The sequence below is a fragment of the Phocoena phocoena genome, chromosome 4 (assembly GCF_963924675.1).
Source record: "Phocoena phocoena chromosome 4, mPhoPho1.1, whole genome shotgun sequence".
Lineage (NCBI taxonomy): Eukaryota > Metazoa > Chordata > Mammalia > Artiodactyla > Phocoenidae > Phocoena > Phocoena phocoena.
Genome location: NC_089222.1, coordinates 135,199,950 through 135,224,713, shown reverse-complemented (window position 1 = coordinate 135,224,713; position 24,764 = coordinate 135,199,950). Strand labels below are relative to the sequence as shown.

At 39.7% G+C, this 24,764-nt stretch overlaps 1 protein-coding gene across 5 annotated transcripts in view; it reads right to left on the bottom strand.

Moving 5' to 3' along the window:
• Window positions 1–22,415, bottom strand: part of SON (SON DNA and RNA binding protein) — a 31,183-nt gene extending 8,768 nt beyond the window's left edge. For 2 of the 5 annotated variants that reach the window (XM_065876863.1, XM_065876862.1), the window contains exons 1-7: window positions 22,223–22,415; window positions 18,960–19,126; window positions 11,292–17,210; window positions 9,800–9,960; window positions 7,744–7,890; window positions 7,375–7,563; window positions 200–310 (exon numbers count right to left, since the gene is read on the bottom strand). In XM_065876863.1, the coding sequence (XP_065732935.1) occupies window positions 200–310; window positions 7,375–7,563; window positions 7,744–7,890; window positions 9,800–9,960; window positions 11,292–17,210; window positions 18,960–19,126; window positions 22,223–22,299 (6,771 nt within the window). In that variant the 5' untranslated portion in view covers window positions 22,300–22,415. Of the gene's footprint in view, window positions 1–199; window positions 311–7,017; window positions 7,273–7,374; window positions 7,564–7,743; window positions 7,891–8,067; window positions 9,574–9,799; window positions 9,961–11,291; window positions 17,211–18,959; window positions 19,127–22,222 lie in introns of those variants that run through there. The other 3 variants (XM_065876864.1, XM_065876866.1, XM_065876865.1) reach the window with 3 other exon arrangements.
• Window positions 22,416–24,764: the final 2,349 nt, after the last annotated feature.

The window sequence follows — 24,764 nt, the reverse complement described above, 5'->3', positions numbered from 1 at the left end:
GGGCTATTATGGGCACTTAGCTATTTTTATACATTAGATTATAAATTCTATGAGGGCAGATAATTTTTTCTATTTTTATTCTCTCAAGAAACAGCTCCTGCCCCACAGTACACAACATATACTGAATGATCAAGCCCCAAATCACTTTAAGTGAGCTTGCTAGATAAATGATCATGTAGATATTAAAACTGCTACATACCCGTTCCTGAGCACGATTTAACATGCTCATAGCTTCAAGGTCAAATGCGTTCTCGCTGAGTCTTTTCTGAGCAAGTGCCCGCTCACTCATTGCTGTAGAGATGTCCACAGGCTAAGAAAGAAAATACAGATAATTATCTCAAATAACAACAGACCCCCTAAATTCTGAAAAATGCTCATATCTTTAGTTGCTTCATGTCAAAAACAAAATAAGTTTTATAGAATAAAATTTTGTAAAGTAGGGAGAAGAAACTAACCTTGAAAGACAGACAAGGATTGTTTAAGGTAAGTTACAAAGTATCAGGCAGCAGTTGAACTCAACCTAAAATCCGACTTCTTTCTACTACATCAAATTACAATCATAGAAAGTTCCACGAAGAACTTAATCTCTGGCCTTCACTAACAAAACAGTCATTTATAATAAATGCGAATTTTTTAACAATTTTGTACTCATTAGCATTTTTCATTTTACCCTACTTCTCAGCATAACCCTCAAAAGCAATAAGCAAGGTTCTTAAATAAGCAGAAAACCACTATCACATCAGTGATCGTTCCTTCACTCGTCTGTCTGCACGTTTTCACCTACTTGCAGTTGTTCATATAGTTTGGTCTTAGGAACTCGGTTTCTTCAAAGAATATATTTACTATATAAGTAAGTGGATCTTTTGTTTTCAGTTTATGTACATTTATGGTGGAAGTTAAAATACTTCTGTGGGGTACATAATTAATTGAAACACTTAAAATACGTTTGAAATGTCTTAGGTCCTCCTTTTCAAAGCTCATATTCTACTTGTAAAAAGCTTAAGCTAAGCAGATGGAACTTAACTTTTCAGGAAGTATCATAATGTCCAAGAAATTTTTAAGGATAATCTTTAGAGCAAATACCGTTATTTGCCAAATTTGTGGAGGGCTCAACCAGAGAAAAAAAAATTTGATGTTTTTGGTTCTAACATTAAGAGGTTAGGTTGATTGATGTGTGTCAACTCACCAATTCTTAATACTTGTTTTTCTTCTAACACTACTTAACCCATTAATATTTTCTAGTATTTCACCCAAGAAAATTCATTTTTGGAAAACGCTTATCTGACATGAAGTATTCCTAAATTCATTTACAAAGAATGACTAGTAAGTACTGCATGGATGTGACAAATACAAGGAAGTCAGTAAAATAACAAAGGTTTTTTTAAAAAGCTAAACTAAGGTTACCTGTAATTTGACTGTGTAGTTGAGTATGAAATACTTCTTTTAAAAATAAGACCTATATAGTTGAGAAGGGTGTATGACTTTGAGAGAATAATTATACCTCATGCATAAAGATTACTAATCTTCCTTTTCCCTATCTTCAGAACCCCTTAATCACTCCATCATTCTTAGTTATCTTGCTGAATCACCTAATAAGATTCCTTTAGCAAAACTCAATTTTTCTTCCACAAGGTACCAGAAAGTACAGATTTCTATATATTTGCCTTCTTAAAATGAAAGCAGAATTAAACTGAATTCATTCTGTAACTGTTTATTAGACTGCTTACATAATCTCATTTATGAAAGGTCCTAATTTCTTAGTCAACTTAGTAAATTATCCACACTAATGAGAATATTTCTGGGGCTATATAAGCAAAGCCAGATTGAAACACTAGAAAACTTAGTAGGTTCACTTTTCACTTCTATTACAATTGTGATCACCTGCTGGGACTTTAAGTGGGAACCCAGATATCTTAGGTCAAAATGTACATTCCTTTGGCCTTAGATGTTAAGATCATCGAAGTAATTTTTGAAAGCCCACTAAATATATCTCAAGTACTGTTCTTTAACCTTGCCAGAATTACTTTGGGTTTCATACCCATCTACAAATCTAAGTGTTAGGGTATTTAGGTATAAAATAATAGGTTTTTATTCTAAAAAGTCGAAACACAGAGGAGATACTGAGGAAAATGCACCTACCCATTACCACCCCAAGCTCCGATCCCCCAATTTCCAACTGTAAATTAGCCATAAAAATGTAGTTAAGATGGCTCCAAAAACTCCCAACTTTTCTAAAATAAAATTACTTCTTCCCAACTGGAAAGCAAATTAACATACCTATCTGTGAATTCTTCCTTCTGAAGACATATTTATATCTTCACACTTTTTTCTCTTTTAACCTTTATTAAGTAAGTAGGTAACCTAAATACCCCATCATCCTCCTCAGGCTGAAACTTCATTCAAATCTCAGTAATATTATACGTTAAATTCACATCTCACTCTGAAAGGAATTTTTATTTATTTATTTAAATAGTATTTATTTAATATATCAACATTGGGATTTAATGTAAATTTACTTTAGATAAAATTACAACTAGTTTTTTCCTAATACAACTTCATTTATTCTTCAACAGGCTTACCAAGTGAGCTGTAAGTTCATGTCAAAACTTTATTACCAAATAGTAATTTGACTATTAATTTCATATTCATACTTTTTAATGTGGAAAAATATACTCAAAGTATAATCAATCAGGATTATCTTAATCTCTTAAGGATTCTCAAGAGTTTGTATCAAAAAGCATATTTCCAGGTTTTCAAGGTAACTCAGGATATGCAATAAAAAGCCCCAAAGCAGTAATATTCAAAGACTACACCAAATGTTACGCATCAGTATTAAAACACTCATAAAATATCACAGCTACCCTTTAGAACAGCACTGTCCAACAGAATTTTCTACAGTGAAAGCTAATGAGCACTTGAAATGTGTCTAGTGCAATTAAAGAACTGATTTTTCAGTGGTTCACTTAATGACTACTGTATTGGACTGTATAGCATTTGTGTATATATAGTATATAGTAAACTATACAGTGTAGCAGGGCTTTAGAGTCTTAATCATCTTTTATTGTTGCTCAAAACCAGTAATGTGTAAAAGGTACCAAAATGATGCTAAAAGTTTTAGAATGCTAAAAACTGGGGGGAAAATTATCTTTAAGTGTACAGAATACTGTTATCAAACTATCATCAAGCCTTATTTATTTCCACTAATACACGACAGACTTTCTATGTAATGTGTAGTAATAATGGGAGGAAATGTTTAATTTCCTTCTCCCTAGGACTTGTTCTAAAAGGTGAAATCCACATAAAAGACTATCCTGAATTATAATTCCACTTCTCACATTAATAAAAACCTGTCCAAGTTATTTCAGCCCTCTACATCAGTAACACAGCAGATTACTACTTCTATAACCTAAAAAGTTGTCAGGACTAATGAAACATAATTGACACCATATAACATGCATTTCATGGCCTAAGTTGTAACTGTGTACCTTCTATATCTTCATTTAAAAAACCCTTCTAAGTCAGTTTACCTCCCCCACCTTTGTTAACCCAACTGTTTATATAAATAGAACAATTATCTTAAGTATTTCCTATAAAGTCAATGAAAGTATATAAAAGAACTAAAGACATTAGAAGGTGGTCACTCAGGTAAGGAAAAAATAATCCCTGTAATAGGCAAATTATTTTCTACAGGGGTAACTGCAGGTATCTCAAAAGATGGTAAAAAAGGAAATTTTTAATTTTAAGAAAATAGAATTAAAGAAAAAGCACCTAACCTGCATACAAAACATGATTTTAAAATATTTAGCCAAAATTAATAAAATACAAAGAGGTTCATGTAGAAAATGAAAACTACAGAAACAAAAGCCACACTAAATACACACTGCCTCAAGTTGTTACGTGGCTTGGTTTTAAAAACTGATTTATGAACCTTTTCATTATTTCACATAAAATTCCTTAGTGCAATTCTTAGTTAACTTGTACATTTAATCCAAATGAATCATAATAAGAAACAGATAAATCATTAAATGGTAAAGAAATTCCATGTTAATCACCTAGGAGAATCTAAGGAGAGAAGAATGAACAACAAAGCTGTACTTAACACATGCTAGCACTGCCAGGACCTAGTTGTTTTATTTTCAATTAAAATTTTCATCTTACCACAAGAACTCAGCTTTCCTAAACTTCAAAAATTTAGAGCTTCTAAATATAAGGGAATTTTAGCTCCACTGGACAGGGAAATATTCTTCAATAATAACAAATCAAGCACAGTTGCCAGAGACAAAAACTGTCCTAACATGTAAACAATCACTAGACTTAATGGCAAGCTACCTCTGGACATTTATGATAAATATAAATAGTTAACCCAAGGAAATTTTATGTCAGAGACTACATTTATATCTTCTACCCAATAAGTCTTTGCTAACTTTATTACCAAGAATTAATGCCCCCGAGGACAATTTTTAAAATGTTTTCCAACACTTTTGATTTCATTTATAAATCAAATTGACACAAATATGATCAAGGTTCTGCAGCCACTCCTTACTGAGGATGATGCTGGTTGGCTTCTGGGTAGGAAGACGATGCTATGGCAGTAGGGCACACAGTCTGATGAGTTGATATTCCGTAAGATATGGATTTATGTTGATCCATCCACGTTTATCCACTCATACTTATGTCAAAGAGCACTCATGTGCAAAACAATTGGGGGGATTAAGGATCATAGCAAAGCTGAGATCAAATCTGTGATATTTGCCTAAATGTTTCATGCTCAAAACTAAAGAACCGCAAATTCCGTTTACATTTATTAAAATGAAAAAGACTAACAGGTAAAAAAAATTAAAAGTACTATTCAGTTAAAATGTTGACCATTTAGAAGAACTTTCCTTTTCTCTATAAATTCTTTATTTCAACCCCTGACAGGGAATCAAGAGTCAATGCTCCCATAAAATGTCACCAATAGTATTCTACAAACACTGGAATATAGAACATTAATCTTACAAATATATTTATAAGATACAGCTAAATAAATGGAACTAAACATTTTATATTATAAACATTTCCTCTAGGTGTTTCGTATTACTTCTAGGTAAAAGCACGGAGACCTGAAAGCAAGAGCAAAATTCTGTCCCTTCCTAAAATTTTGGGATTGTTTTATTTGAAATTATAGTTAACATATATTTTTTTTAGTCTAATCATCTAAGAAACTAGCTTAGAGTTCTGATATCAAATAGCTGTATATATCCTCCCCAGAGGAGAAATCTGCTTCATGAACAAAACTTTTCTTCCCCTCCTGCTTTAATAAAAGGCTCCTTTACTTATTATAAAATCTGAATACCCACCTACTCCCCCGTAGGATCTCTCTGGAATAATTCCCCCCAACTTTTCATTCAAATCTGACAACCACTGTTGATGACAGACAATGTAAGGCACCACGGTTTTAGTGTTAAAGCTGAAAATGGCTAAATACCGAAATATATATATTTACACATAAACTCTCAATCAGTAAGAACCATAATCACCAGGATTCACTAAGCACTCTCCTGATGTTCAACTGAAGTCAAAATAGTTATGGTCACTTATCTTCCCAGGAAAATCCCTTGGAATTTTGCAATATTTATAGGGCTTCACTCTGTTGGAAAATTTTTCTCACATAAATAATTCCCTTATGTTTTTTTTCTGTTAATTGCTTAATCTTCAAGAAATTACTAAAAGCGTATGTATCAGAATTTCTAAGTCAGTCTGTTCAGCCCTCTCACCATGGTTTATATTCAGCCTCTACAAGATTTAAGTCAGTTACAAATGTCAGTTAACCTTTCCCTCTTGAAATGTGCAGGTAGCTTGATTTGGGAATTAGCAACTGAGCTACTCAACTGGCTTCACTAAAAACTGTCCCAACAAGCTATCTATCCTCTCCCTCACTGGTGATGGTATAACTTGCTTCAATTGTTGACCCCCATGTAAATATAGATCATCAACAGTGACTGTAAGTTGCACTGGCTAGTTATGTCCAGCTTCATTGTATATAACTCACTCTCTTTTCAAATGCCACAGGTAAAAAGAAAACCACAGTGAAAATGTCACCTGTGAATAGCCCAGGGGAAAAAAAATACTATCAAAGTTTCTGATTTGGGTTCTGTTCACTTTTAACTTTATAAACAGAATTCGTTTATTTGTATTATCAGAGGTGTTTATTGGACGACGATGATATGGCCAATAAAGTGAACCTGTATGTGAAGAGTACAGGTCTCTCTGACCCACATATCCCAGAACCGCAAGGAAAGGAACTGGGGAAGAATTCCTACGTTGTAAGGGCATCAGATATCTAATCCAGTCCTTGGACAAATGTCTGGGCTTTGGAAACGAAGGGCAAGAGGTGATGACTAGTCTATGGTATCATTTAAAACTCCCACCCCCCTAGTAAGTCTCCACCCTCCCAGATCCCCCAAGCGTGATTTTGCACAACAAGTTAAATAAAAGTAAACTGTTTATTAAAAGATACAGCAAAGGTACAGATACAGAGATACATACAAAGATACAGATATATATATATATATTTACATATATATACAGTCTTGCTGTTTTCATGTGCACTATATTTAGCAGCACATTATTTAATCAGGCGGCATTTTAATGGGGCTGTTTTGACACTTGGCATTATTACCGCGTCATTTTGACAAGATACAACTATAGCCTCCTGGAAATTTCAAGGTGTGAATTCCACTTCTCCAACTTTTAATAGTAGCAAAAAGGGGAAGGAGAAGGGAAATGGAGTACCAAGGCTGAACATTAGGTTAAACACAAGAATCCAAAGGGCCAAGGTAGCATAGGGAAGGGAAAATAATTAAAATTAAAGGCTATCTGACAAACAACCCAGAGAAATAGAAACCATTATTTAAGGGCAATGGGCTATGTATCCAAGATGCTCACATCAGCCTACAACGCCTTTTCCAATCCAGTTCTTGTGTTGAACCTGAGGATCTGCCTCTCTCTGCTCAATCCCTCCACCCAATAAATTTGCTACCACCAAAATCTAGAGCTATAGAGCCTTGAAGCAAAACGGGAAGCTAAATAGTTGTACCTTGGGCTACCTTCCCACAAGTGCAAGGAGGGCCCAATGTTGGGTAGGGATGTGATAACACTGTTCTCTGCAATTCGATGCTTTTCACTTTGTGGCTTGGTTCCACAAAGTGAATTGCATCGAGTTACTGTCAAATGAGAAGCTGCGGGTTGTTTCATCTGTCGTCTAACCCGGCCCTGCCGTTTAACCCGGCCCTAAGAAGAGTGAAACAGAATCCAAATCAGATATAAAATAACAATAAAATGCAGATTCAGGTATATAAAAGGAAAAAAATACATAATATTCCTTTTACTTACCTCAGAGGGCAAACTGCTGCTGAAAACATTATCATCATCTTTGTTTTCTTCACCATTTTTCTCTACAGGAACCCATTCTCCATAAACACTATCTGCTTCTTTTTTCCGATGTTGAGATCCAGATGACACAGGGAATTCTTTTGTTAATGTTACCTGGCTTTTTGGTGGAGTTGGCTTTGCTGCAGCAATCTAAAAAATAATGTTTTTCTTAATTAAAACTCAATAGATGTTCAACATAATCTGAAAATGACTTTGTTCATTATTTCACATAGTATTTAACCTAAATTAAAAACTAAATTCCATTTGAATTTTACTTAAACAGTTCTACAAGTTGTGCTGTTTCACTAGTCTAGAAACACTAATACTCACATTCAGATTGAAAAAAATGGGTTTGGGTTCACTGAGTTTAAAAGGATGATGATAAAAAGGAGGTTCTTCTTCCTCTTCATCCGAAACATGAGGTTTATTCACTATTACATCATCATCTTCTTTACTCTGTGCAATCTGTTTGCATTTCTTAAAAAAGTAAAAACAAACAAAAGATAAACCTTACACTTTATGCAGAGTAACATGTAATTTCTTAAAAGAATCAAAACCACATAATATCAATTTTCAAAAGTAAAACAAGATTAACGATAGGTTACAGATACGTAACTTAGCTTACTGGTTACTATTTAAACACACTCTAGCTGGTCAGTCAGTTAACAACATTTATTGAGCACCTACTATGTGCAGAGCACTGTACTGGGCACTGTCCAGGGAATACAAAAAAAAATAAAGTAAAAGACATGGTCCCTGCTCTCAAGGAGCTTACAATCTAGTTCAATAGACGGAATACATACACATGAGATAATTGAGGAACGCTTTTACAGAGCAACACAATTAACAAGTGCAAACTGATATAATACAAACTGAGTACATAAGTGCTCAAAGAACAAAAGCTTAAGAGAACAGAATCAGGCAGAATCTGATAATCAAGGAATATTCCTTGCAGAGTTCTAAGCCAGATTTTCATAGTTAAGAACAAGGATTAGCAGGGAAAGGAAAAGAAAGTCACCCTAGTCAGGTAGTGGTAAAGAGGTGAGAAAAAACTTATTAGAAGGGACAGAGGGCTGAAGATGAGGCTAAAATATAAAGGGAAACACTAAGTGTTCACAAGGTTTTGGATAAGGAGCTTGGATTTGATAAGCAAGCAACAGAAGCCTTCACTAGGTCCTTAAACTTAAAAAAAAATTGTAATTCATACTGTAATAAATCTAAGTAAGGAAACAGATTAAGAAACTATATGATCCCCAAATGTATGGCTAAATAAAATCTCAAACACTTGCAACTGGGTTAGATGATAGCATGTCTTTCCATAAATGTTTTGTAGGTTATCTAAAGGAACAGAACTCAAGAATGCAATGTAAGGCATGATGGGGAGGGTGCAATTGATGAGGTCTGACACATAAAGCAAAGTCAATTCCGCCTTGAGAAGCAAAGGAACCGACTCCATTACCTGGCTTTATAAAAAGGTCAGAGTAAATTTGGGTGGACATGTCTCTATACTAGCAGTAGAATCTGTCATATCCCTTATCAATTGAAAATATTTTAATAGGATAAAAAGCTCATTTAGCCAAAAACACAGAATATACCAAGCTTGTAACCAAGGGGAACAGAATATATTGACAGTGGCAGGCTGGCATAAGGCTAGCCAATAACAAGTTTCAATATCTGAAACAATGTGGTATTTCTGGATCCTAGCAGCAATATTTCAGCGTCCTCCAAAAAAAAATTTTTTTAATAAAATAAAGACAAAAAAAAAAAGCCTCAATTGAAAAGATCAAATTGTTAAAAACAAAAATAAGTGTGTTTAAAATATATATGTTACTGCCAAAACCCGAACCGCAGGAAGAACTGATAATGGCCAGCCATTATCACCAATGGCTGGTACCAAACAGCCAAAACCCGAAATGTTGATGCGAAAGAAGTTCCTTTCAGGCAATGGCCAGCTATTCTCATTAATTTCCAAGCTCCGGTGGCAAAAGATCATTTCTGAAGATTGTCTGTGTCTTTGCGTATATGCAGTACACTCGTGGCGATCAGTGAACACGTCGTGAATGGAAACGAAACTGTAGGCGAGCTTCTGCGTGTTGCTCACTCAACACCTCCTCCATTCAAACGAACCGTCCCACTCCTCAGTCAGTTTGGCTTCTAAAACTGGAAAGCAAAAGTAATGGGAAGTAACTTTTAGCTAGCGGAGCTTAGCCATCCCGGATAATGGCCTGCTAAATAGAGCTTCTGCCGCTGCCACGTCTGTATTTCGGGTTTTGGCCACTCGGTGCCAGCCATTATCAGTTCAGCCCACAATTCGGGTTTTGGCACGCTCCAGAGTCAACATCACTGGAATAATCCATTTAAAAATGACAAATTCTGTCTAGCTTACCTCAGTTAGTTCTTCTATAGTAGCTCCTCCTGATTTTTTAGCAACTTTCTCTTCTATTGAAGGTGGAGGTGCAGGCTTTAGGTTTGGCGGTAAAGGAACACCAGCCTTAGCACACATGGCAGCTGCATTAGCTTTGGCTATTTCAAGTAACTGAGCCTTATCTGCAAGAGGAAAATATAAGAAGCAGTTTTCCTAAAAGGCTGTACATTTTGTATTATCTAATGTTTCATATGCTAACAAAATTAAAGGCATCAATTTTCTGCCCTAACTTACAGCTGTGATGAAATCACTCTTTGGCTCAAAGTTTCAAAACAAATGCCCCATATTTAAAAAAGAATTAAGTCCACATTTAGCTTACCATTCAAACACTATACAAAATAGCTAGACTACACAACTATAATGATCACTCTGCCACACACATTAAGACACACACCTGCCCAAACCTACTTTATTTTCCACAACTATCACGCCCCTTACTTTCCTTCTAATCTCGGACAACATTTTAAATCACTCTTTGAGCCCAAGTTCAAAACTGCCACCTCTTCAAAGTAACAAGTCTTAAGTCAGAATTTAACATCCTCTCCACCGTGCTCCCAAAGTACCTAATCTATACCAGTAATTACAGCAATCATCACATTCTACTCTTTCTGGCAGTTTTACTATTTGGTAAAAGAGACATATATGCATTTTATCTGTGTCTGTTGTACTAACTTGTTATCACTCCAGGAATTATATACTGTTTTTTGCTTTGAATAAAAAAAGAACTCAGAAACATTTGTTGAACTGAATGCATTCTCCCTTACGGTTCTGTTAAGATCTTTTTCTTTAGACAACTCTGACCTGGAAATGTCCAATCCACTGGGATAATGATAAATTATCCATTATTATTACAGGTAGTCACGCATGATCCATCAAGTTTTAATCACCTCTGCACACTTTTTAAAATTAGGAGAAATTAGAACACTTCATCTTTTAAAAGGCAGACTGAAATCACTTTAACTCCCCATATGCAAAATTCCCTACTCACTTCCATCACCCATTATACCAATCAGAATTATTTTCACAAACATTTAACAGTACTGTATTGCCAGTTTAAGACATGTAACTTATTAAAAAAGAAACATTTGATTTTAGGCTTATCTGCAAGAATTTATGTTGGAATACATACAATAACAACCTGAGCAGATACTAGCCTTGTCTTTAACTGGACTTCTACCTGCCATTTTTAGTTATGGAATATGGTTAAAGCAAAAAGAAAGCATTCAAATATGGAAATACCTTGGTTCTAATTCACTCCAAAGCAGGTCTTTTAAACGCTAATTACAAATGTACTTATTCCTACATTTTCTAAACAGAAGCTAACCTAACTACAAAAATTTAAAGATAGAAATATTTATCCTAAACCAATAACCCCAAATATTCCATATGACTCACAGAAAAAAACTCAGCTTTAAATCATTCTCTAATACCATTAAATTTTTAAATGACTCACTCAGATCCGTCAGACGTTTAGGTGATCTGCCTCTTTCAGAAGACCTGGATCGTTTACGGCGGATGGGAGACCTGCTAAATCTTCTTCTCAAGGGTGTTCGTGATCGCCTTAATCTGACTGGTGATATACTGAAGCTTCGTCTTCTTACCACAGATCTTGATCTTCTCCGACGGCTCGGGGTGCGGCTCCGTCGGCTCGGGGTGCGGCTCCGTCGGCTCGGGGTGCGGCTCCGTCGGCTCGGGGTGCGACTCCTTCGGCTGGGGGTGCGACTCCTTCGGCTGGGGGTGCGGCTCCGTCGGCTCGGGGAGATGCTGAAGCTCCTTCTTCCCCCAGATCTAGATCTTCTTCGACGACTCGGAGTGTGACTCCGGCTCCGACGGCTTGGGGTGCGACTCCGAGCTCTACCTGTTTTCCGGTTATCCCTGGAGCTTGATCTTTTTCTTTTTCTTTCCCTGGACTTGGATCTGTGCTTTGGCGATCTTTTGCGCTTCTCTTTTGATACAGATCGCCTTCCTCTAGACTTTGATCTTGACCTGCTGCTCCTCCTCCTGCGTCTTGATCGTGACCGTGAACGTGTTTGAGAGCGATGAGACTTGGACTTCGATGATCTCTTCCTTGCCCTAGAACGAGATTCACTGGTGCGCTTTCGCGATTTGTGTTCAGAAGACTTGGAACGCTTACTTCGAGATCTTAACGAAGAGTCCCTTTTCTTCTCTTTCTCACCTTTGTCACGGTTCTTATTTTTCTTGCTTTTTTCATGTGTGTCCTTAACTTTTACAAAAATTTCATAATCATCTTTTTCCTCTGAAGATGACTCTGAAGCTCTTTCTGGTATACTAAGTACAACTGGACTGGCAGCAGATTTATCCCGTTCAACTTCACTTGCAAGTAAAGGTCCTTCAATACCAGCTCTAAGGCTTGTAAGACGTTCCATGTCCTTAGGAAGTAATGGTCTCACTAAATCAGCTTCATTAATATCATCAATGTTGGCAGAAAATCCTGAATCAGACAGTATCTCTTTAGTAGGGAGAGGTACTTCTTTATCTTCTCCACTACTTTCTTTAGGACTGAGAGCCACTGCTAATGTCTGGTCACTCTCCTGTATAGGTAATGATCCTTCTGCATCCTTACTGACAAAGTTATTATTAGCTGGTATATCAGGATGAATGTCTTTAGCAGGTAAAGGTCCCTCTATGTCAGCTTCACTACCACCACTGGGGCTGGTGGAAATTACCATGTCATGTTCAGTATCTTGAGTAGTTAACGATACTTCAACATCATATTTACTAATTGAACTGAAAGCAGATGCTGTGGCAAATTCAAGACCCTTACCAGTTCCCACTGCATCAGGTTCAAGAGCAAGGGAACCAGTAGAAGACAGAGTCCCTCCTACATCAGTTTCACTAACAGTAGGACAGGTATCCAATACTGTGCATTGTTTAGTCTCATTGGTGGGCAAAATTTTCTCTTCACCAGTTTCACCAACAGCACCACTGCTGGCAGCAGATACTGTGTTATGTTCCATCTCTTTAGCAATTAAGTGATTATTTATATTAAGGTCTATATTCATACCACTTTCAGTTTCATAAGAATCATTCTTCAGGTGTCCTTCAGCATGTGGCTCTTCGTCTGAATGCATGGGAATCTCCTGCATGCTAATCTCTGGGGCAAGATTTTGATCGCCAGATAGTAAATTCATTCCTTTTATAACGTTAGACTCCAGTATCATTGATGTAGACTCTAAAACCATCTCAGTTGGTATTACTTGAGTCTGCTCTGAGAGAGTGACAGGAGGCTCTGAAATTGTCACAGTGGATTCTTGGACACAAATAGATGGTTCTGAAACAATCACGTTAGGTTGAAGGACTGACATCGCTGGTTCCAGGACAGGCACAGTAGGCTCCAGGGCAGAAACAACTGGCACAGGAACGGTAATATGCTCTGGCTCAGACAAGGCCAGGGGCTCTGGGACAGCCTCAGCTGGTGGGTCCTGGACAGCCACAGCTGCTGGGTCTGGCACAGCCTCAGCCTGTGGCTCTGGAACAGCCATGGCTGGTGGCTCTGAGACAATTCCAGCTGGTTGCTCTGGGACAGCCACAGCTGGTAGCTCTGAGACAGCCATGGCTGGCAGATCTACAGTGCTCTGGGATGGCTCTGGAATAGGTACTGCTGCCTCCAGCAGGGACACAGATAACTCTGAGGCAACATGTCCTGAAGCCCTCATGGAATCAAAAGTTTCTGCTGCCTCTGACATAACAGAAGGCTCTGATGTTAACACAGTCGGTTCACCTGATGTTGTGGGAGTTTCCGACACCATGTAAGTCACCGGTCTTTCTGGAATAATTTCATGCTCTTCTGCTACAGCAGCAGACTCTACAGGTGTTGATGTGACCAAAGACTCTGGCTCCAGTGGTGGTTCTGGAACAGTCATGGAAGCCTCTGATGCTAACATTGAAGGCTCTGATGCTGATGCTGAATAATTAGCAAGCACTGCTGAAGGCTCTGAAATCTCACTTTGAGTCACAGGAGGTTCAGGCAGCGACACAGACTCTTCAGGAGGTAATGCTGGCACCTCAGTAGGCCAAGTATTTTCAGCTGTTAATGCTGACTGCTCAGTGGGTAATGCTGGACCCTCTGGTGGTTCCTCAGGAGGCAATGGCGGTGTCATTGGTGGCTCTTCAGGTGGCAATGGTGGCATTGTTGGAGGCTCTTCAGGAGGCAAAGGTGGCACCATATATGCCTCCGTATATGTATCAGTATAAGAATCGGTGTAAGAATCAGCTGCCATAGACATCATTGAACGATCAGCAGTATAAGATGACATCATAGATCGATCAGCTGCAGAGTACGATGACATCATAGACCGGTCAGCAGCAGAGTATGAAGACATCATAGACCGGTCAGCACCCATGGACATCATAGATCGGTCAGCCATCGGGGACATCATGGAGCGCTCGTAAGCTGACATCATAGAGCGTTCATAAGCTGACATCATAGAGCGCTCAGCCATAGGGGACATCATAGAGCGCTCATAAGCTGACATCATAGAGCGCTCATAGGCTGACATCATAGAGCGTTCAGCCATAGGGGACATCATAGACCGCTCATAAGACATCATAGAGCGTTCGTAAGATGACATCATGGAACGTTCTGCAGCATAGGACATCATCATAGAACGTCTAGATGCTAACATCAGGGGTCTAGGTGCTAACCTATATGGCCTGGGAGCTATTCTATAGGACCTGGGTGCTATCCTATAGGGTCTAGGTGACATCCTATAGGGATCAGGAGTTAGTCTGTAAGGATCATGGCCTAATCTATAGGGGTCTTGCCCTAACCTGTAGGCATCATGACCTAGCCTATAAGGGTCATGACCTAACCTATAGGGATCTTGAGCTAACCTGTAAGGATCCTGAGCTAACCTGTAGGGATCAGGAGATTTTGAACCCAACATAGCAGAATCTTGGGTACTAGATGCTAACATCTGAGCATCCATGGTACCAGACGCTAACATCTGAGCATCCATGGTGCCGGAAGCTAACATCTGAGAGTCCATAGTACCAGATGCTAACATCTGGGAATCCATAGAGCTAGTGGCTAACATCTGGGAGTCCATGGAGCTGGTTGCTAACATCTGGGAGTCCATGGTGCTGGTTGCTAACATCTGGGAGTCCATGGAGCTGGTTGCTAACATCTGGGAGTCCATGGAGCTGGTTGCTAACATCTGGGAGTCCATGGAGCTGGTTGCTAACATCTGGGAGTCCATGGAGCTGGTTGCTAACATCTGGGAGTCCATGGAGCTGGTTGCTAACATCTGGGAGTCCATGGAGCTGGTTGCTAACATCTGGGAGTCCATGGAGCTAGTTGCTAACATCTGGGAGTCCATGGTGCTAGAGGCTAACATCTGGGAGTCCATGGTGTTGGACGCTAGCATCTGGGAGTCCATGGTGTTGGACGCTAGCATTTGGGAGTCCATGGTGTTGGATGCTAACATATGGGTCTCCATGGTGTTAGAAGCTAACATATGGGATTCCTGGGCCATCAAGGGATCCACTCCTACTGTTACAGAAGTCTCCCCCACTAATGTAGTAGGCAGCTCCTGTGCTACCGTATTATACGACTCCAGCGCTGTCGTCGAGGGCACCTCCAGGGACTGCGACACGGTCATCGTTGACAGCTCCGTTGTTGTCACCACAGACTGAACAGAGATCTCCAGCGCCACAGTTGCCACAGGCTGCCCAGGCAACTCTGGCGCCCCAGGCTGCCCTGGCAACTCCAGCACCCCTGTTGCCAAAGGCTGCCCCAAAAGCTCCAGTGCTCCAGCTGCCCCAGACTGCCCCGAGAACTCCAGTGCCCCAGCTGCCATGAGCTGCCCAGGCAACTCCAGTGCCCCAGTTGCCACAGGCTGCCCCGACAACTCCAGTGCCCTAGTTGCCGAAGGCAGCCCTGGCAACTCTGGCACCCCAGTCACCGAAGACTGCCCTGGCAACTCCAGCGCTGTCGTTGCCACTGGCTGTCCTGGCAACTCCAGCACCATTGCTGCCTCAGGCTGCCCCAGCAACCCTGTTGCCGTCGTCACCTCAGGCTGCCCAGGATGTTCCACCGTTGTCATCCCCACAGGCTGCTCCAACTCTGTCGTCGTCACAGGTTGTTCGGTCAACTCCATTGCTACTGTAACCACAGGCTGCCCTGGCAGCTCTACTGCTGCTGTCACCACAGGCAGCCCTGGCAACTCCTGTGCCATCACAGGTGGCTCTGGTACCTCCTGTGGTGGCTCCAACCCCATGGATGGTGCTGGAAGCCCTGGCAATTCCTGCGACAACTGTGGCACTGACGTCACAGAGGGCCCCGGCAACTCAGGCACTGCTGTCGCAGGGGGCCCTAGCAACTCAGGCACTGGGGTAGAAAGGGGCCCTGGCAACTCTGGCACCGGGGTAGCAGAGGGCCCAGGTAACTCCAGCACTGGAGTCACAGGGGGCCCCTGCAACTCCAGCATGGAGGTCGCAGGTGGCCCCGGCAACTCCATCGCTGAGGCCACCGACGACTCCTGCAGCTCCAACGCTGTGGTCTTGGGCAGCTCCAGCATCTCCTGCGGTCTTGTCATGGATGAATCTGCAATCTCCGATGGTACTTCTACAGGCTGCTCTGGCAATCTTAGCACTTCAGTTGCCGATGACTCTGGAAAATCCATTGTTGTTGATGTGCTTGGCTCAGGGTGCACCTGAGTAGGTGTCTCTGATGACACAAGGGTTTCTGATGGCTCTAGCACTTTTGCTACTGGAGGCTCTAACAACATGATCTTTGATGGCTCTGGAGGTGTGCTCTCCAAAGATTTCAGCCCAGGCTTCACCTGACACTCCACTGACATTGTTACAACCGGCTCAGATGACTTTAGCACTACTGTTGTAGTAGGCACTGGTGCTGTTGCAAAGGAATCCAGAATCTTTGTTGTGGATGGTTCCAGCATTACTGCTACAGACTGCTCTGACTGCACTGAAACTACTGATGTAGATGCAACTGACAGTTCTGCAGTTTTTGTAGCTGGCTTCAGAATTTCTAAGGTGTGTGGCTCTAATACCTCCATAGATACTACAGGAGGTTCTAGCACAAGTGCAGGAGACTCACTGGTGTCAGATAGGCCGAACGCTCTCACAGGATGCTCCAGTGCCATTTCTGAAGGTTCAGAATCAAACTTCAAAAAGGAATCTGATTCTAAATCTACGTTCCCATCATGATGTGATTTCGGCTTTGATTCAGATTCTTCTGGCTGTCTTTTATACTTTTTTTCCTTTTCTTTCTTCTTTTTCTTCTTTTTATTTTTGTGCTTTTTATGTTTCTTCGACTTTTTGGTAGGTATTTCATCAGTAGGATCTGTTTGTACAGACACACATCTACTTTTTCTGGAAGCCTCCTTCAAGTCTGAAATTTAGGAAAATTAATTTTGTCAAATATCCCCCAAAATAGATTTAGGTAAGTCGTATAAACCAAAACTTACAATCCATGTTAAGATACCATAACACTTCTTGTTAAACAAAAGGTTACTAAATAAACTATTTTCCATAAACCAGTTATCTGAAGACTGACACTTTTCCAATACTTCTTTTACAACTGAAGCCTGGGTTAAAAATAAGCTCTTAATTTATTACAAAAACTTTTAGAATTACATTAAGATGTGTTTTTACTAAGTTCATTTAAAACAATTACTTTCTCCAGCTCTCACTATACAGCAAATTAGTTTTAAACTACAGTTATGATGAATATCTTCCATATTATTAACTGTAAGAATTTCCACAAAAACACACGTTAAAAAACTTTTGTGACTATTTTATCACCCTTATTTATACAGAAAGCAACATGGCACTGGCTCTGGAACACACTGTCTGCTTTTGGATACTGAATCAATTCACCACTCACTACATGAATAGACGTGGCCAAACCGCTGACACTCTGTCTTCCAGAGTTAGAGGACGAACTCAGTTAAAACATACAAAGTACACTGAATAATGCCTGGCACCAAGTAAGCCCTCAGCAAATGCTAGAGATTGCTTTTATAGTATAAGGTCTGAACAACAAATGTAAAATATGGAACATGAATTTTCACCCATGTTGCATTCTAATAAAAATAACATCTTCCCCCCAATACTCTTCTAAATTACTAAGAAGTAATTTTTTTAATGTTTCTACTTTAAAAATGATAATAAAGTCATTTGGAGAAGGAAATTCGTACAGCCCTTAACATGTAACTTAAGAACATTTCAATCTGCATATCTAAAAGAAAAAGTGGTTTATAATCCACTTTGCAACCAGATGAGATTTACTCTAATGCCAATATCATATTAGATAAACCTTAGTGATCTTAGGTGATCGGAAATCCAGGTCACCAAGATTATGGAAAAAGCAAATCAACACATGACAAGACCTCTTCCAAAGCAAAATTAATCATTTTCCACTAATTGTTTATTATGTACCAAATGTTAGCTACATTATACTTCAAGAAAAAGTTGCTAGAGCCATGAATCTAAGCAAGGCTACAGTCCATGCTATTTTTTTTAACCATACTCTATACTAAAAATAAAAAAAAACAAAACCCATACCATGGCCCCCCATTTACAAAACTAAACAATATTGTTATTTTTGTGGCTGATCACAAATCCTTCATTTCTAAGCATCAATTATTTAATCAATTCCCCAAATGCTAAATATCCAGCAATGATTCCTCTCCATTCATTGCACCTTTAAGAGGAGTAAACACAAAAACAAGATCATCTCTAATCTTGAGCTTTAAAATAAAACCTTCCAGGGTTTTAGAATCATTACAGATATGGTCCAGACTCCTGTACCTTCCAAAACTGACATTTATACAACTGTTCAATGAAAACCTACATTCAAAATCCTGGCACTGAGGCACTGTAAGACTAAACCAAACAAAGATAGTTATATTCCACCAGCAAAGTAAACAAATGCATCGATGCTCATGGTTCCAGTACAATTGTATTTTCAAAAAAATACTTAAGAAAGTCTTCAGTAAATCAATTAAACTAAAAATTAAACTTATTGAAGTTTTAAATCTAATGAACATCTTAAATACCCTGCAATCAAGAAATACTACTGTTAACTATTAAAAAAAAAACTTCAAGTTTTCAAGACAACTGATTATCTCCAACTTACCTGGCTTATATCGTAGTTCCGTATCTAAGACCCCAGAAAGTACTTCTTCTATCTTCTGAACTATTTCTTCATTTGGTAGGCTCCTGGCAGAAGCAGCTGCATCACCTGCCTGGTTTCCTTCAATAGGTGTATTTGTTTCACCATTGAGCTGGCCTTCACTCCTTCCACTTCACAAGAAAAGTTACCAAAATTCATTAATATTTTTATCATGCCATATAATAAATTAATATTTGTAACTCAACTGATTAAAACAATCTTATTTGTACACTTCACCATTTTTTATTTATTTTGGATGCTATTCCCCATCAAAAGTGCTTCCTTAACACTATCTACTTACAGTTGGTACATTTTTATTTTCACACGATTAAAGTTTTCAGAACTGTGAAAGTTAAGAAAAAGTCTTTCAAACAGGTTTCTAAGCTCATCTTTTTTTTTTTTTTTTTTTTTTTAACAAAATACTCCCCAACCAGCATTTTTATCTCAGGGGAGGAAAATTATTATTAAGATCACAATCACAAAACCAAAGAAAAATACATGACCTAACATTATGGTAGAAGCTATAGCCACAGTAAAGCCACAGTAAAGCCACACTTGTGCATGTATCACAATCACCATCAGCAGTATCAAGGAACACAACTTTAGCCACCGACACATTAAGTCAAAAGGGTAACTTGTAGCACTGGATCAGGTTTAGACTGATCAGACTTGCTGAAATGCCATAATGTTGAAAAGGAAGAATACATTTACATAATTTTCACCCAGTTATCAAAAATCATGTAAAACAACTCATTTATATTAACAGTAAACTAATCACTTAACATATTTTCAATTCGCAGGAACAGAAGAATCTTAACAGACATAAAAACATATCATTTACTTAGTCTTTTGTACTATTTTGTGTAAATTTACAAAATTGTTTTGAAAAATACTTTAAACAGCACGTTTGACTTAATGTAACTTCAATTTTAGGTAGCAAAATGGGTCGACAATTATGCTCCACTACCTGATAAAAGTCTGGTCAAAACCCCAAAAAAATTCAGTAGTTAACCAAGTGTTATTAAAGAACATTTGGTTTTCTAATACAATTAATCATACAATAGCAATATTTAACATTTATTAACTATTAATTAGGGCTGCACGGTTCTACATTTTTAAACTCATTTATCCTAACAAAACTCTAATATCAGCACTATTGTTCTGATCAAATGAGGAAAATGAGGCACAGAGAAGACAAAAAAACCTAGCTGTACATCATACATCTAATTAAGAGGTAAAACTGGTATTCAAAACCAGAGCTCATACTCAACCATCTATATATAATAACTTAAACTGTCTAAAAGTCAGTCTCCTCACCCAAACTCATGTTCATAAAAGTAAGTGAGAAAAAAAGGAACTACAGTTCATCAAAATGGCAAACAATCAAAAACTTCTTTTGATACTGACAATATATAGCATAGTATTTGAAAAGAAGCTGAATATTCCCTTAGTGATAAACTGCTTTATCTAATATTCTTTCTAAACTCTCTTCCTGGAGCTCTTTTACATTTTTCCTAAGCACTTTCACAGTGCATACCTTACTAAAAAGGCCACGATTTAAAAATCAGAAAAGTAGGGCTAAAAAAAAAAAACCTGTCAGTCTATAACAAAATAATCATCTTAAAGCTATGAGGATGCTTACTGAACTGCTGCAAAGGGGTGGAAATTTCAAAGCAACTAAATATCCATCAATACAATCCTACAACAGAATTCTATGGAGCCATGAAAAATGTTTCAAAGACTACCGAGACTGATAAAACACAAACGTGTTCACAATATATAGATGAAAAAAACAACCAACACAAAACAAGATGATCACACTTGACAAAATATGTGCATCTGTATGCACAAGGAAAAAATTAAAGAACATAAAGATCAATAACCATGTGGTGTTTTGAAATTTTCTTTCCTCTTTTTTTCCTAAACTTTCCACGACAATAACACTTCTAATACAAAAACGGAATTTTAAAAGGTATAGAAAAAAGACATTACAACCAGCAAACACAACTACTTAATATATGCAACTATAAAAAAGTTTCCAGGAAAATTATATTCTCTCGACTCAGGTCGTTTATCATCATCCTAAAAATAACCAGCATATAACAAAATTTTAAAAAGCAACTAAATCAATGAGAGGATCTATTTCCCAATGAAAAAACAATATACCCTGGAAAAATATTACAGCAATACTGTATCATTGCCCCAGTAACCTTATGTTAATTTGAGCGCTCAGTTTACAAATGCGTTTTCGGCTGATTTTCAAATTCACGTTACGTCTGGTTCTTGCTCTCAACTTTTAAAATACAACCAGCAATACATCTGAACTCGGAACAAATATTTACGTTATACAAAGTAAAAAGGCAATCACTGAATAACAACATGACCCACGCGATTTTCGTTTCTGAGTAAGCAAGTATTTCTTTGAAAATCTCTTCCCATTCAAATTGTGGGGAAGCAAGCGTAAACCAGTAGCAATGACAAAAGTAGCGTGTTGGTCAAATATGTCAATTGGGTCAGGGGCGGCAAAAATATTTAGAGCTTCACATCAAGTCCACTTTTCGCTAAATTAAAAAAATTACCACTAATGCAAAGTCCCCTTCCATCCTCACCTCGAATATTCTGTCAAAGTAGCTAACATTAATTTGAGCTGTTTTAATTTAAATTTCCAATCTATTAAACTATTAGAATGCTACCTGGTGGAAGCCACAGAACAGTAGGACCCAAATAATCTAATTAAAGGATCCCGACCCCCAAATGGTCTGAAGCTTGCAATAATAAAGCGGATTTAAGATTACCCAAGAAACGGCCGTTAGACCCCTTTCCGGTTAAAGACACCGGCCGGCGAAATCCGCGGAGGCAGAGAGGGGGAGGGGAAGCGCCGCGGCGGCTGAGGAGCTGAGGAAGGAACTAGGCCCGTCCCTGGTGGACAACCAGGCCTACAGTAGCTAAATGGTAGGGGATGACCAAACGGGGGAGAAGCCTAAGCATCCTAACTCGGTTCTAGAAGAGGGAGCCTGGGATTACCTCTGAAAGGGCGAAGTTCCTCGCTGGGAAGGGAGGGAGCGGACGGGGATGGGGGGGGGGCCGGAAAATGGATCCCAGGCCCAGGCGGGGCTGTAGCCGGGCCTGAGACGAGGAACGACAGCGTCCCTGAAGAAAGGAGCCACGGACGGCTACGTGAGACCCTATCGGTCCCTTGGGAGCAGAAGAGCCTGGGAAGCGTTTACCTTGATAGCTCCTGTTGAATTTCCCGGAATTTACTGACCACGAAAGACCTAAAAATCTGCTCGATGTTGGTCGCCATGGCGTCCGCTCCGTTCTCTCAACTCCTCCTCACTAGTCCTCCAGGCTCCCAGCATGCCTCGGGAGGAGGCGCAGCGTCCAATTCCGTCTCTAGCCGTCCTGATTGGCTCCTGTGGGAGCGCCCAGTCCGGCACGCTCCGCCTCTGAACCAATCAGTGAGCACGGCCCCGCTCTCCTCCGCTGTTTCTGAGCGTCTGGGGTAGAGCTGCTGACGTTTGCGCCGCGCACGACTATGTCCGCCATGTTAGTGACTGACGCAGGCGCCATTACAGGAGAAGTCTCTAGAGGCGACTGTCAGCTTAAGCTGTCAGTCTTCAACAGTGTTTGGGGGCCTTAAGAGGTTTATTTTGGTCACTAAACACCCTAGATTAAATTCCGTGAGGAAAGGGAGCAAGGAGGGCAACATGGTGTTTGACCGGGGCCTCCAACCGGCCCGGATGGCCCCGAGTTTCGGCAGGGAGATCCATCCGGGAAAACATTAATCAGCGCTTGCCCCCATACGAAGAATACGTTTTTACCGCCATCTGTCTCCCGTGGCATCCTATTATTGGCCTCGGCTTTTTTTTTCGTTTTAGCATTAGGCCAGAGGTCCTGAACCACGTGTGTTCAAACCTTGGTGCATTTTAATCTCGTCAGGAGCTAGGCGTGTCACGAGACTTTTGCACGGTAGCTGGTCAGTCCTGACTCGTGAGCAACACACAATTAGCTGAACATGGGTTAAGCATTTTGGTGCTCCCCCTCCTCAGAGCTCAGGAGGCTCTGGAAGAAGCGAAGAGACGTTACGTGGCACCTGACACTACAGTGTTACATTGTAAACTCGCTAGGGCTTGGGAGCTTTGCTCTGGGGGAGGTTCAGGCCGCGCCCGAGAGCGGGAGGGAATCACTCTTGATTACCTCGCGGTGGGGCCCACTGGCCACACCGACCAATGGGGAAGCGAAGCCAGCCGGGGGCGGGGCGGGTGGGCGGGGGGCGTGCGCGCCGGATCCCATCGGCCGACTTCCGGCGCGCGGCGGGAGAGTGGGCTCAGAGCGCGCAGCGAGGGTCTAAGTGCGAGCGCCCAGACAGCCTTGGGTCCGTGGGTAAGTTTCCTCCGCTTTTCAGGAAAGTACTTTTATGGTTTGGTTTGGGGATTACTATCAGGAATTGGATGAAACTGTAGGAACTGGTTTGGCGGTAGGGATTGTCCTCATTTTTAATCGCAGTGGGTGAGGGTTGGCCATGTGCTTTTCAGTTTTAACTGAGGTTTACATTGGATCTATCACTTTCTCTGCTTTGTAAGATGTCAGGGCCTTTTTGCATCTCTCTGCTTTTCTTAGGTTTTTTAGGTCATGCACCTAAATTGCATATTTTCTTATTTTGCATCCTTTGTCTCTAGCAGATTACTTAGTCCCATTTTGTAGTTGGTTTCCACCTTATTTTATTCACCAAGTCCTTTGTGTTTTGTTTTCTTTTTTTTTGGCAATGCTGCACAGCATGCAGTATCTGAGTTCCCTGACTAGGGATGGAATCCAGGCCCCCTGCAGTGGAAGCGCAGAGTCTTAACCACTGGACCGCCAGGGAAGTCCCAATTCACCAAGTCCTTTGAAATGGCTTTTCCTGGCTCTCTAATTCTCCTCGTGTTACCCATTTAGATGACTGAGGCCCAAGAAGGTTAAGTCCCTCAAGGTATCCCAGCTAGGAAGTCTTAACTCCTTAACTCAAACCTAGGCAACGCTGGCTGGCGGCCTCCTAGCCACTCCTGGGTGTAGATTCCCTCAGGCTGAGTCCTAATCCTATTTCTGAGATCCGCGGCAGTAATCAGGATAATTTCCCTTCACTGACCCTCTTATTCAAACTAAACATAAATGTTTTCTCTAAATTTAAAGATACGTTCATTTCAGATATGTCGATACACGCGGCAAGTCTTTTCCAGTAAGCTAAAATAGTGTTTTTCTCCGAGATGATAATTTAGTCATTTTTTTCTTCCTCATATTTTCAAGTGTTAAAGAGTATCTGAAGCAAAATTGGTTCCGTTGGAATCCAGGCTACATCCCCACTTATCTATGTGACCTGCAGCAAGTTACATAACCTAACTGAGCCTTACTTATTTATCTGCAAAGTGGGCATGGTAATCCTATCTGCCTCACAGAATTCTTAAGATTAAGTGAAGTAATTCGTGAAAAGCATTTAGAATAGCATCTGGCACGAAGTTAGTGCTCAAAAAATCTTCTTTATATTAGCAAATTATATTTTTCTTTAAACATGTAATTGCTAGCATCTCACGAGAAGTAACTGATTTCAGTTTTTCCTGTTATCAGTTTCCCTTCTACATAATTACATGTCTTCTGAAAATTAGTAAATGAATGTGACAAGTTATTCATTCCTTTGGCTTTTTGTTTTCTTGTTAGAATTTCTTTCTCTCCCTAAAGCATCAATTTGGCAAAAGTAATAAATAAAATATACCAGGTTAGCATTTACTACTGCTG